The sequence below is a fragment of the Natrix helvetica genome (assembly GCF_964273705.1).
Source record: "Natrix helvetica genome assembly, chromosome: 7".
Taxonomy (NCBI): Eukaryota; Metazoa; Chordata; class Lepidosauria; order Squamata; family Natricidae; genus Natrix; species Natrix helvetica.
The window spans coordinates 66,866,401-66,880,446 of NC_138558.1; the positions used below are offsets into that span (position 1 = coordinate 66,866,401).

Here is a 14,046-nt window from a genome sequence, read left to right on the forward strand (position 1 = left end):
AGTGCACTTCACGGGAAGGAAGGAAGCAAAAGGAAGTAGGATAGGGAAGGAGAAAAGGAAGGAAGAGATAGGGAGGGAGGAAAGGAAGCAAGAGCGGGAGGAAAGGAAGGAAAAGAAAGGAAGAAGGAGGAAAGGAAGCAAGAGGGTGGGAGGAAGGAAAGGAAGGAAGGAAGATAGGAAGGAAAAGAAAGGAAGATGGGGAAGGAGAAAAGGAAGGAAGGAAAGGGAGGGAGGAAAGGAAGGAAGCTAGGGAGGAAAGGAAGGAAGAAAAAGAAAGGAAGATGGGGAAAGAGAAAAAGAGGGAAGAGGGTGGGAGGAAGGAAAATAGGGAGGGAGGAAAGGAAGCAAGAAGGGGAAGGAAGCAAAATTGGGGGAGAGGGAGAGTCGGAAGGAAGATCTGTCTTTAAAAAAAAAACCATAGCTAGAATTTTGAATAGAAAGTTTTTACACTGCCAATTTGTCGACAGTCTTCATTATTACTTTGCATAACAGTTAAATTATTGTTCCTGTGTAAGACATCAGAATGAAAATGGAAACATAAAAAGATAGGAAAGGGCATGGAGCATGGCACGCTTCTCTGGGTTAGAGGAAATAATTGAATACAGTTCAGAATTCTGAAGGTGGAGACGTTACGATAGAGAAAACATTTTCTGTCATCCTGGAATTTAGAAAGCTGTCGCAATCATTCCCTCTGCATTTCTGGAAGATTATACCTCTGGAAACTTGAAAGAAAATTGTAAAGAAGAATATTCAAAACCGCGCAGAGTAGTTCTCAGAATTTGGGGAGGTGAATTTGCCTGTGTTAATTTTTTTCAAGGGTGTACGGTAAAGGTAAAGGTTCTCCTCTCACATATGTACTAGTCGTTCCCGACTCTAGAGGGGGGTGCTCATCTCCGTTTCAAAGCAAAAGAGCCAGCCTGGTATGTGGTGGTTACGATTAGAAACCAGGAGACCACAAGTTCTAGTCCTGCCTTTAAGCCCAAAGCCTGTGGGTAACTATGAGCCAATCCCTTTCTCTCAGCCCTAGGAAGGTGTCCTGACCTAGGCTTCCCCAAAAAGCACAAGGCAGATTCCTGGTCCTGACAAAACCCCTTTTATTAAACAAATGTGAATTCCTCTCATTCACATTCAGCAAGGCCTGGTAAACAGTCTTTCAAAGGAATATTTATTACTACAGACCTTATCTGTCTTGGAAAACAGCCATGTAAATATTTTCCAAATGAAGTGCTGTGCAAGGAAAAACGGGGCACCGAGTCTCTGAGATTCACAGACAGATCTTCGTACTCCTGAAACGATTCTAACGACCGAACAAAGAATTGTTTCCTGAATTGTTTCACTCTTTTATTTCCTATGGGAGGGGCCATTTTATTTCCTATGGGATGTGGCTTTACTCCCAAGTCGACCCTGATTTCTCAGCTGTTCTTTTCTTCTGGCAGCTCTGCACATGCGCACACTGGGAACAGGCTCCAGCCATTCCTCTGCCTCACTGCTGTCTAGCTCCATAGGCTTCTGATCACTGCCCAGACGGCCTCGGCCCCATCTCTGCTACCTACGCAGAGCCCTCATCTGAGCCTTCCCCAGCCCCCAGGACTGGCCCATGCTCCTCCCCAACCTCCTCACTGTCCGACTCTGTTGCCAGCTCTGCTGGTGGGCCACAACAGCAGGGAATGGCAAACTGTTTCTGAAAAAAAACTTGCCAAGAACACCTTGTGGAGATATTTCCAGGCAGTCTCCTAGGGTTGAACTTAGTTGGATGGGAATAAAAAAATAATACCAATAAATAGGAAATTATTTCTACCTTCAGCCCCAATCTGTATTGCAGACAGGAGAACACTTGCTTAAATCCATAATTTTCTCTCCTTTTTCTGCTGATGTGAGTCTTTATAAACTAGTTTTTAATTTTTCCTGTTTATTACTACTTTGCTGGCTGTGGTATATTCTAGAGAGTTTGGATAGGAGCATGGGGGCTGATAAGTAGTGCTGAAAGTGTGTATTTAAGATAAAGTTACTTTGTCGTCTGAAAAAATGTTAACCCGCAAAATAGTAAGCTGTTCAAGAAGGTGAGCCCGTATCTCTGGCAGAAAATTATTCTGTCCTCTTATCAGAAGACCAGACGGATTTTCAAGACATTTCTGCTTTTCTTTGACAAATACAATTTTCAGAATATTTTGTTTATACAAGTATTAAGCAGAAAAGTATCCTCCGCACAGGCCCTACATTGGGAAACATTGTCATGGCGTTGGAAAAATTCTGTTTAAAATAAAAAGATAAGCTGCAGCACGTCCCACATTAGAAATATCACTCATGGAAATAAATTTACTGGAGGCAGAATAAAAGAAACAGGCATGTGTGTATAGGTTTCTGAGTTTATAGGTAGAAAGATTGTCTGGAAGATAACCACTTGCCAGCGATCCAGTTTTGAGTTTTCTCTACCGCTGCCTTAAAAAAAACTAGGAAACTGGAGGTTATTTTTACAATACTCCTTAAAAGTCCAAATAGGAAGAATTACTGGACAAAAATACATACATGACTAGAAAAAATGTTGAAGCAGCATATAGATTATAAGCCAGGTACGATAAAGGGAACATATCAGAAGTGGCATTCAGCCGGTTCGGACCGGTTCATCTGAACTGGTAGTAGAAATTGCGGTGGGCCCGCCCTCGCCCACCCACCCACCCCAGCTCCATGCCATCTTATTTAGGCATGTTTTCAAGCCAAAGCGCATGGACACTCACATTTGCGCACCGGTAGGGAAAGTAAGTGAATACCACCCCTGGAACATATATTAAATACGACATGTTTTGACAGAAGCAAGGATTGTATTTGCACAGTACTGGAAAAATGAGAATACACTTAGAGAAGAAGATGTAATTTAAAAAAAATAGATTGTGCAGAAATGAACAGATTGACATTAAAGATAAAAGAAAGGGGAGATTCAGAGTACTTTCAAACACGGGGTTTGTTTTACAAATGGTTGGATGACAGAGGTAGACATTAGGAGTTAGAAAAGTATTGCTGCATAAGCATATTAACCCAAACAATGCACTGTTCACCAAGCACTTTTGTATGTAAATTGAAAATGTATAAATAAACTAATTTTTAAAAAGTTCAAATAGGATGAGGCATACCTGTTGCTTTTTCAGGAACGCATAAGCCATCAATTCAGTTGGAGGGGGTTAATCACTGGTGGGATTCAACCAGTTCGTACCTATTCGGGAGAACCAGTTGTTAACTTTCTAAGCAGTTTGGAGAACCGGTTGTTGGAAGAAATCTTTTGCTTTTTCCCACTTTATAGGGCTAATCCTGTAAGGAAGGCAGGAAGGAAACATTCTGGTGTTGTTTCTAGCCTAAAATTTATTGCTCTGCTTACAGAAACTGCCTCTCCGGTTAACCCTCATTATATTGTAACAGCTAAGGCGAAGAACCCATCAACCTAAGTGATGTTGAGTTGGCCACGCCCACACGGTCACATGACCTCCGAGCCACACCTATGCAGCTGGTCATTAGAGCAGAGAACCAGTTGTTAAATTATTTGAATCCCACCACTGGGGTTAATCTAAACATTTTGCTTGTCCTTAATGTACAGTAAAACTTTTACCTTTGCGGGAAATGTCTGTTTCGATATTCATTTAAAAATGGACTTATTCTTCAAAGTGAACTTTCTGATAAGTTTGTGTTTCCCGCAGGTGTTGCTTTGCTTCTCCCGAGACACTTCAGTGTTGGAACACTTTGAGTACAATAGTGCTACCCCACCCAGATCATTCATTCGAGGTAAAGACAGGTTTATTTGATATACCCGAGCCGTACAGAGGCGCTGAAGAGACAGAATATTTTATAAATGTTACTTGATGGTCTTAACCGAACAAGGATTGGGAAATGTTCAGACCTTGACTTCTCTGGTTCATGACGTCCAATGCATTTAATTACCCTTTTCTTTGCATCTCATGAATATCTTTGGCAGGGGGGAGTATGTAAGTCCTATAGAGGGAAAATGTTTCGGCCTTTTTTTGGCCTTCTATGTCAGGAGTGTCAAACTTGATTTCATTGAGGGCTTTGTTTGACCTCGGGGGGCGGTGTGTGTGTCTGGCCAGAGTGGGCATGGCCAGCATGACGTCACTCATGTCAGGGGGGGGGTGCTTGTGGTGGTCTGAGCACTCTGCCAGAAAAAACAAGCTCCCTAGGTCCATTTTCGGAGATGGCCTCCTGCAACCCTCTGTCAGCAAAAACAGAGGTCCTTGCGAGCTCCGTTTTCACTGGCAGAGGCATCGCGGGCTGATCCTTCGTTCCCAGGATGTGCCTGCAGGCCAGATCTAGGCTGGATCCGACCTGCTGGCCTTGAGTTTGACACATCTATTCTATGTACCATATTTTTCAGACTATAAGACGCACCAGAGTATAAGACACACTATGATTTTGAAGAGGTAAATTAAAAAAAAAAGTTTTTGCTCTCTGCAGGACTCCCAAACACTTTGCATGCCTCGTTTTTTACAAAAATAAAAAAAAGGCCATGCAGAACTCTGGGAGGCTTGTAGAGTGCTCCTGGGGGCTGCGGGGAGGCAAAAACAAGCAACAAACAAGCCATTTTTCGCAAAAATGGGCTGTTTTTTGGGGAAAAAAAAGGCTTGCAGAGGCTTTGGGAGGCTTGTAGAATGCTCCTGGGAACTCGGGGGGGCGGGGGGGGCAGTTTTGCTCATTTTTGCCCTCCCCAGCCCCCAGGAGCACTTTGCAAGCCTCCCAAACCCTCTGCATGTCCATTTTTACAAAGGTGGCGGGACTTCGGTAGGCCAAAAATGCTGTATTCAGTGTATAAGATGCATCCAGATTTTCACCCTCTTTTTTGGGGGGGGGAAAGGTGCATCTTATACTCAGTAAAATACGGTAATTCAGCTGCTGAAGCAACAATCAAAGAAAAAGATTGATGGGTACATTGAGTAAACCTTGTGTTTGCTTGTATTCCATTTTTTTAAAAATGAAAACTGATGAAAATCATTGCCTTATTGAATTATTTCTGTTGAGGAAAAGATGTCTGCAGGCAGTTCTCAACTCACGAGCACAACCAACCCCCCAAAAGAGCCTTTTTACCTATCTGTAACATTTAGTACCGTTTCTCTCATTTTAAAATTTAAGAGAATGTACAGATACACATTTCTTTCAAAACAGAGTAGAAAAATAAGACCAAAAATGTGCTTCTGATGAACTTTGCAATAGATGTGGTCCTTTAAAATTTACCTGTATGCAGGATAATAAATTTAATACATCCCAATATTCTTCTGGAAAAATCATTGCTTGAAATAAACCTTTAACCTGTTATAATGGTTGCTATTCAAGTATATCACATGTTGCATAATAGCTGGAATCCATTTCTGGTTCTCATTCTAGATCGGGGTCGGCAACCTTAAACGCTCAAAGAGCCATTTGGACCCGCTTCCCTCAGAAAAGAAAATGCCAGGAGCCATAAAACTCTTTTGACATCTAAAATTAAGATAACCCTGCATATATCGGCCTACCAAGGGTCGAAAAGCTCAGTAAACTGCATGCAAGCGGGTGTCGCACATTGGCTGTTGTTATGCATATTTTGAGCAACAGGGAGCCGCAGCAGAGAGATGAAAGAGCCACATGCCGCTCCAGAGCCGCAGGTTGCCAACCCCTGTTCTAGATCATTACTTTAAGGATAGTTTTACAGGTAGTTCTCCATTTACAACAATTCATTTAGTAACTGTCCAATGTTATAACAACATTTAAAAAAAAGAGATGATCGTTTTTCACACTTATGACCATTTTAGCATCCCCATGGTCTCACGATTTACACTTGGATGCTTGACTCACATTTATGACGGTTGCAGTATCCTGGGGGTCATGTAATCTCCTTTTGCGATCTTTTGGACAAGCAAAGTCAACCGGGAAACCGGATTCACTTAACGACCGTCTAGTGATGTACTTAACAAACGCTGCGAGGAAGGTCATAAAGACGGGGCCAAACTCACTTAACAAATTTCTCACTTAACACATAAATTTTGGGCTCAATTGTGGTCATACATTGAGGACTGCCAGTGATTTACAGCTCTAGGTGGATTGTTATGTTTGTTATTATTTTCCTGTCCTCTGAATTTCATTCTAGTTCAGGGGTGTCAAACTCATATTGTCACAGCAGTGTCACATGACGTATAGGGACTTTTCCCCCCTTCGGGCATGGGTGTGGCCAGCACGTGACACATTTGGCCCACGGCCCGGGATGTCAAGAGCCCTGCTCTTGTTTGTCCCTCTTGTTATTGTGACGGGTCTACATTTTTCAGATGGAAAACTTTGCGTTCTCTTGCTGCTGATTTGATTCTTGTTGTTTTATTTCTGTTCCCCCCCCCTCCCCTATGTATAGGGAAGCTTGGAATGGAACAATATGCTGTGTTTTATCCACCAAACGGTAAAGATGTTATACTGTTGCCCCCTCTAGTGGGAACAGGGGGAACTAAACCCAGTTTTAAGAATGGATTCTTTTGAATGGCGTTTCGTCCTTTGGGTGAAAAGAAAGAACAACTGTTCAAAAAATTGGCAGACCCCCCCCCCCCTTTTTTTTTTTTTTTTTGCTTTCAAGCATTCCAAGTTTTTTTTTCCCCAGCCACCGAGATGTAGGCACAGAGGATTAAGGAACCGGTGCTACTGGATTTATTTGATTTTTCTTCCCCATCAGTCTTTTCTTGTAGGTCACAAAGGAGCAACGGCCTTTAAAAAAAAATTATTATCATTATTATGTAAGCTGTTCTAAACAAGGCTTCAAGCCAAGCTGAAATAGATCTAGATAATCCCTTTCATCCAAAAATTCCTGGTGCCTAGGATGACTGCATGTCGAAGTAATTTGCTGAGAAATAGCAAACTTGACACTGGTTATGGTGGGGATCTTAAGAAAGAAAGATCTCACTACACTTCAGCCTCCTAAAGGTTGACTAGAAATAGATCTTCCTCTAGAGCAGCACATGATGCTCCCTTCAGCCTGTTGACAAAGTATTTTGTCATAAGGCAGTTTGTGGCTGCTTTAATTAGCCAAGGAAGAACAAGGATCAAATGCACACGTTCTCGAATGTGTTCAGATTCTTTAGGCTGCGTGCAGTGAATCCCCTGTAATCCATCCAGAGAAAGTGATACCTTGCTACCCACATAATTCACAATAAATGCCCCAACGTTATCCCATCATGCGTAGCCAAAGGGTCACAGGTAAGAAACGTAACCCTGTTTATGGATTTCTCAGCTACAAAATGGCAGCAATGGTTACTAATAAGAACACGGCTAGGTAGCATGGCTAGCTGGGGATTTCTGGGAGTTGAAGATCACAAGTCTTGTAAAACCCTAGTAAGACCACACTTGGAATACTGCAACCGATTTGGGTCACCATACTACAAAAAATATGTTGAGACTTTGGAAAAAGTTCAGAGAAGAGTGACTAAGATAAAGACCTGGAGACTAAAACATATGAAGAACGGCTGCAGGATTTGGGTTTGGCTAGTCTAAAAAAAAGAAGGATTAGGGGTGACATGATAGCAGTATTCCAGTATTTGAGGGGCTGCCACAAAGAACAAATTATTCTCCTGCTTGAGCAGGAGGCTGGACTAAAAGACCTCCAAGGTCCTTTCCACCTCATTCATTCTATTCGAAGATGGCATCTAAACCTGATTCTAACTCTTACCGCGGCAGAATTTTATGCTGTGAGTGAGGTGTTTTGCTCAAAATTATGGAATTTTTGTTTTCAAGTTTCCCAAAAGTGCTTTTTTTCAAGAGGCAACTGGACTCTCTGGGGGTTTTTTTTGAAGACGTTTTGCTTCTCATCCAAGAAGTTTCTTCAGGTCTTCTGAAGCTTCTTGAATGAGAAGTGAAACGTCTTTTTTAAATAAACCAGAAAGTCCAGTTGCCTCTTGAAAAAAACATATCTTTGGGACAACCATGAGCTGAATGACTGAGAATCTCCATATATTTTTTTTAAGTTTCCTATTTTTAAAAACCTATATGCTTTGGACAGTAAGTGGAATATTTTTTCTCTCTCTCTCTTTAGGTGTCATTCCTTTCCATGGCTTTTCAATGTATGGTAAGTTGCTTTCACTAAAATTAAAAACTGCATGACACTTGTATGGGCAGTGACTAAACTAGGTCAACTCCATAGAAAGTTGGTGTTTATTTAGTACCTTGATGGTTTCAGAATCATCTTCTCTGAACAACCTCATAATCCCTTGCAGGGTGGAGTCTGACCCTCCCTGTTACTATTCAGAATATGAGCCCCCTGGTGTTAAACTGTCCAATTGATGGTTGTGTAGAGGCTGTGAATTGTTACAGTTGTTAAAACAGATCCCCCTCTATATGATCTCTTGCAACTTAATAACCTGGAGAACCTTAGATTTGTCAGGAGAACAATAAAGGATGAAATATTGAAGGGAAGTGAACGAAGAACGGCTACAATACAGAAAAAAAAGGAAATCATGGTGTTGAAACAGATCCCCTGGAAGATAAAGAGATCTAAGAAGACAATATCAATGTTTGACAACAAAGCTTAATGAAAAAGGAATAAATTTTAGATGGCTGGTTCCGGAGGGAATCCTAATTAACTGGAACTCTAGAAGATATCGACTGGATTCTACCTTTTAACGCAGCGGATTTCTATGAGAGACATGCAAGCATTTTTAAAGGGAGAAACAAGGTGCACAAGAAGATAAGGAACCGGAAAGAAAACAGGGAGAAAATAACAACAGAAGGTACAGGGATACAAAATGAAGAGGAAGACAAAGAGAAAGAAAACACTGACCAAGAAGAAGAGGGACTAAGAACAGAGACAGAGAAGAATCACTAGGAAACCAACCCCCAAATATAACTGAGCAAATTGGAGAAAAGAAATGGGATCCTTTCACTGAATATAAATGGATTAAATTCTCCTTCTGAAGGAAGATATTTTTTTTTTTACACAGTTACCGAAATTGGCACAGAAATAATTTGCCTGGAAGAAACGCACATCAAGAAACAACACTGTAAACTTTTAGAATGCCCCAAAATTGGGAAACTATATTTTACATCAGCACAGCAAAAATAAAAAAGAGGAGTAGCCTTATGTATGAAAGAATGATTGGATTCTAAAATTCTAAACTCAGATGGATCACTTTTTCTGAGCTTGGAAAAAAAAAAGACAGAATTTGCATGGAGGTGCTATTCTTAGCAGCGTTTATGCACTTTCCACTTTTTTAGTAGTTGCCAGCGCACAAAAACAACACAGCTGCTTCTGAAAATAGTGAGATCTACACAACCGATGTGGTGATCTTCATTCACCTAAATTATGGCTTTCTGGCAATTCTTTGACATTGGTCACTGGTAATACACAATGGTTTATATGTGGTGCTATTTAATTCTTCCCAGTGTCGGTAAGCAGCATCTGAATGAATATTAAGGGAAAAGAGACATTATTATTCCACAACTATAGTTTATTTCAGCATCTCTGAGCCGCGCAGTGGTTAGAATGCAATACTGCAGTCAGCAGTACTTCCACTGACTGCTGGCTGCCAGCAATTTGGCAGTTCGAATTCCACTGGCTCAAGGTTGACTCTGCTTTTCAACCTTCTGAGGTGGGTAAAATGAGGATCCAGATTGTTGAGGGCAATATATGTTCTGACCTAGGCTTCCCCAGCAGCACAAAGCCGAGTCCTCGTTCCAATAAACCCCTTTTATTTAATTTACAGTGAATTCCTCTCCAGCAAAGTCTTTAATCTCCCACAGTCTTTCAAGATAGTTCACAATTACCAACCTTTAGGAAACTTGGAGAGTGGCCAGGCTGATATCTTTCAGACGCCACAATACTTGGGAAGAATGCATGCTCTTTCACATCCAGCAAAGTCTTTCAAAGGAGGATTTACAGGCACAGACCACAGACAGGCTGATATCTGCAGAACTTGGCGAGGAGTATCGGAGAGTCACGAACCAATTAAGTGAATTAATTGTCTCCTGCAAACACCCCTCCCCTTTCGCTCCTCTTTTATTCTTTATGGGAGGGGCCATTCACCGTCCACCTGTGGCCTTACTCCCAAGTCGACCCTTGTTCCTTAGCTGTTCCCTTCATGTGGCAACTCTGTGCATGCGCACACTGGGAACAGGCTCCAGCTGTTCATCTGCCTCACTGATGTCTGACTCTGAAGGCAGCTGATAACTGGCATACGGCTCTGGCCCCCTCTCTGTGTCTGATACAAAGCCCTCATTAGAGCCTTCCCCAGACTCCAGGACTGGCCCATGTTCCTCCCCAACCTCATTGTCCGAATCTGCTGCCAGCTCCACTGGTGGGCCACAACACTATACTGACTCTGTAAATTGCTTAGAGAAGGCTGTAAAAGCACTGTAAAAGCATTTAGGTCTACGTGCTATCACGATTGAAATTCATCTTCCTGAATGTTTAAAATTATTATACAGCACAGGTTATTATTTTTCCATTGCTAACAAGTGTTTCTTTTTTACATTTTCAGTTGCTCCTCTTTGTTTTCTGTACAATGAGCCCTCCAAGCTGTATCAGATATTTCGTGAAATATACGTGCGTTACTTCTTCAGACTTCACTCCATTTCTTCTCACTCCTCTGTAAGTTGGCTTCAGTGGTGGGTTTCAAATTTTTTTACTACAGGTTCTATCGGTGTGGCTTGGTGGGTGTGGCTTGGTGGGTGTGGCTTGGTGGGCGTGGCTTGGGCATGGCTTGGTGGGCGTGGCTTGGTGGGCGTGGCTTGGTGGGCGTGGCAGGGGAAGGTTACTGCAAAATCCCCATTCCCTTCCTACCCCACTAATATGCTTTCCAGCTCCGTTCTCCTGTGCAGGGCAACAAAAGAAGACCCAGCCGATCAGCTGGGATTCGGGAGGCAGCAAATAGATCAGGGGCGGGGCCAGCCAGGTGGTATTTGCCGGTTCTCCGAACTACTCAAAATTTCTGCTGCTGGTTCTTCAGAACCGGTCAGAACCGGCTGACTACCATCTCTGATTGGCTTGTAATGCATAATTTCAATGCTCTGAATAACACCCCATAATTTTTTTAAAAAAAATAGAAATCGCTTAATGGAAACGTCCTTGGCCATCCGTGGCCCATCCAGGCCAACTGAAGCTGTTAACCCACCCAAAATTCCCTCATGGAGAATCTTCATTTAATCCTCCGTGCTTTCTTCTCCTAGCTCCCTTGCCTCTTGCCAACCAAGTGGCTTGGGAAGGAATGCAGGAAACCCCGTCTCCCCAAGGGTAGCCTGGAGTTTTAATTTTGGCATCTCACATAAAGCAATATGGGTAATCCGCGACTTAAAGACTACAGTTAAAATTTATCATGTTTCCCCGAAAATAAGACCTCCCCAGATAATAAGCCTACAACTGTGTGAAAAAGTCCTGCATGCTTTACGGTTTACCGTTTATGACATTTTTTGGATAGGCCATTGATTTTATGATATTTTATGCTAACTGCTATCCAAATATTGTTATATACTAGTGGTTTTTAAGTGAAAAGCATAAGCTTTTTGCAATTTGGTGCTGTTTGGATGGGGATTGTGAATTTTCTTGCATGCTTATAATGCATACTTACAATGACAATGAAACACAGATTAACTGATGTGTTGTGGCCCAGCAGGAGCCGTTGGAGCTGCCACCAGACTCCAATAGCGAGGATCCCTATGAGTCGGCTCTGGAGGATGTGGAGGATCCTGGACAGGGTTCCGACTCCGAGCAGGGATCAGAGAGGCTGGTTGGCCACCAGGCGGTGCCTGAGGCATGGAGCAGTGGTGAAAGCCAAAGGGAGTGTGCTCCTGACGTCATTCCTTGGAGCAGTGGGGAGGAGACAAGGGTGTGGTTTCTGGATGCCCGGCAATGGAGAGCTGATAGGCGTAGAGAACAGCTACGCATTTACAAGAGATGATTGGACTCAGGTGATCCTAATCAGGCTCCTCTGAAGGCTATTTAAAGAGGGACTTTCCGAAAGTTGTTTTGCAGGAATCAACTTATTATTAGAGTTGGAGACGCTCTCAAATCTGTGTCATACCTCGGCAGGCTGGATTGCTGCCAAGGTGTTATCTGGACCTCGGCAGGCTGGATTGCTGCCAAGGTTTAAACTGTATGTAAATAAAACATCTTGCAGAGACCTTGTTTCGGAGTGCTTTGGTATACGAGAAGGGAGGTCAGAACAGATTGATTCCTGTCCCAAACGAAGCTCCATTAAGCTGCAATGGAGCAACTACAGGCTGAGAATGCCCAGTTGGCTCAACAGATTGTTTTGCTGGCTGGTCAGGTCTCTCAGCTTTTGGGACCTGCTAACCCTGCCCCCCTCCACCCCCAGCCAAGGAGGAAATGCCCAGTGGCTACACCAGACAAGTTTGATGGCAAACAAGCTATGTGTGCAGCGTTCTTGGGACAATGTCAGCTGTTAATCAGCTTGAGAACGGAGGACTTTCCCACCGACCGGACGAAGGTGGGATTTATTATCAGCTTGCTCTCAGGCACAGCAGCTCGTTGGGCTACTCCGTTGCTATCTCAGCCTAGCCCTTTGCTGGATGATTTCCAGGGCTTTTGTAACCATCTCAGGCTGATGTATGATGATCCCATTAAGGGGGAAACAGCCACTAGACTACTCAAGTCGCTGCAGCAGGGCCGTGGCTCCTTGCAGGATTATGTCAGCGAATTCTGGCTGCTTAGTCACCTTGAGCCAGCCCTCATGAACACTTTTCAGGACGGGCTGTCAGATGACTTGCAGGATGAGCTGGTGAGGGTGGACAAGCCTCCGACGTTCGACGCGTTGGTCCACTTGTGCCTCCGGATAGATGCCCGGCTGCAGAGCCGGAGGCCTCGCTGCGCTTCTCAGGAGACCACTAGGGTGCTGGTCCCTCAGGAGACTACAGTTGCACGGGAGGATCCCATGGAGTTGGGTGCCACCAAACCCCGTTTGTCGCCCACGGAGATGGACAGACGGCATGCAGGGGGTTGTGTTTCTACTGTGGGGATTCTGGACACCTGGCTTTGGCTTGCCCCAAGAAGGGTAGGGGGGCTGCGCGGCCTGCGGCCTCCCCCTCAATTCTGGAACAACAGGTCAAGAAACGGGCGGAGCCCGATCTGAGGGAGATTTTAGGTCGGGCGCAGGCCGAAACAGAGGTGGACGGGCCGCCAAGGCACATGAACTTAGCAGCACATATCCTCTTGTTGGGTAGTCCGCAGGGAATTCCGACCCATGTCTTGGTCGATTCGGCTACCATGAACTTTATGGATGCGTCGTTTGCTACAAAGTACTCTGACCCTGCAGACTCATTTCCACCCCAGACTGTTGTACCTGTCAACTCCTTTGCTGCAGTTCATGAACCCGTGGACTTATGGTCTCTGATACGGGATGCGCAGCAGGACGACGAGTGGGTGGAACAACAGAGGGCAGAGGGCCAGCTTCCCCGTGAACCTTTGGACGATGACCTTTTGAGGTATTGGGACCAGCTCTATGTGCCCGCAAGGCCCCGCCGTGGACTGGTTCTCTCCCAGTGTCATGACACTCCAGCAGCGGGACATTTGGGCCTTTTCAAGACATTGCACCTGGTCTCCCGTACTTTCTGGTGGCCCCGCTTGCGACACAATGTGCAGATGTACGTCACGTCGTGTGTGCAGTGTTGACAGGCCAAGTCAGCAACGGGAGCTCCTCCAGGCTTGTCGCAGCCATTGCCGACCCCGGACAGACCCTGGGGGGCCGTGTCCATGGACTTCTTGATGGAACTGCCTCTGTCTTCAGGTTTTACCATGGTCCTTATAGTGGTGGACATGCTCACCAAGATGGCGCATTTCATCCCCTGTCGGAGATTGCTGACAGCCCGCGCCACTGCCCACATGTTCATCCAGCACGTGTTCCGGCTGCACGGCCTATCTGACCGGGTTGTATCAGATCGTGGGACACAATTCACGGCCCAGTTCTGGAAAGGGCTGATGGCGGCTTTAGATGTCCAGGTTTGTTTGTCCTCGGCGCACCGTCCCGAAACCGATGGGGGGACAGAGAAGGTGATTGGGATTCTGGAACAGTACCTTCGCTGCTTTGTGAACCA

At 44.4% G+C, this 14,046-nt stretch overlaps 1 protein-coding gene across 5 annotated transcripts in view; it reads left to right on the forward strand.

Annotated features, from left to right (window-relative positions):
• The window catches only part of TBC1D19 (TBC1 domain family member 19), a 90,687-nt gene that overhangs the window by 49,239 nt on the left and 27,402 nt on the right, over positions 1 to 14,046 (forward strand). For 4 of the 5 annotated variants that reach the window (XM_081958912.1, XM_081958913.1, XM_081958914.1 and 1 more), the window contains 4 exons: positions 3,687 to 3,771; positions 6,374 to 6,418; positions 8,039 to 8,071; positions 10,479 to 10,588. In XM_081958912.1, the coding sequence (XP_081815038.1) occupies positions 3,687 to 3,771; positions 6,374 to 6,418; positions 8,039 to 8,071; positions 10,479 to 10,588 (273 nt within the window). The remainder of the gene's footprint in view (positions 1 to 3,686; positions 3,772 to 6,373; positions 6,419 to 8,038; positions 8,072 to 10,478; positions 10,589 to 14,046) is intronic. The other variant, XM_081958915.1, reaches the window with a different exon arrangement.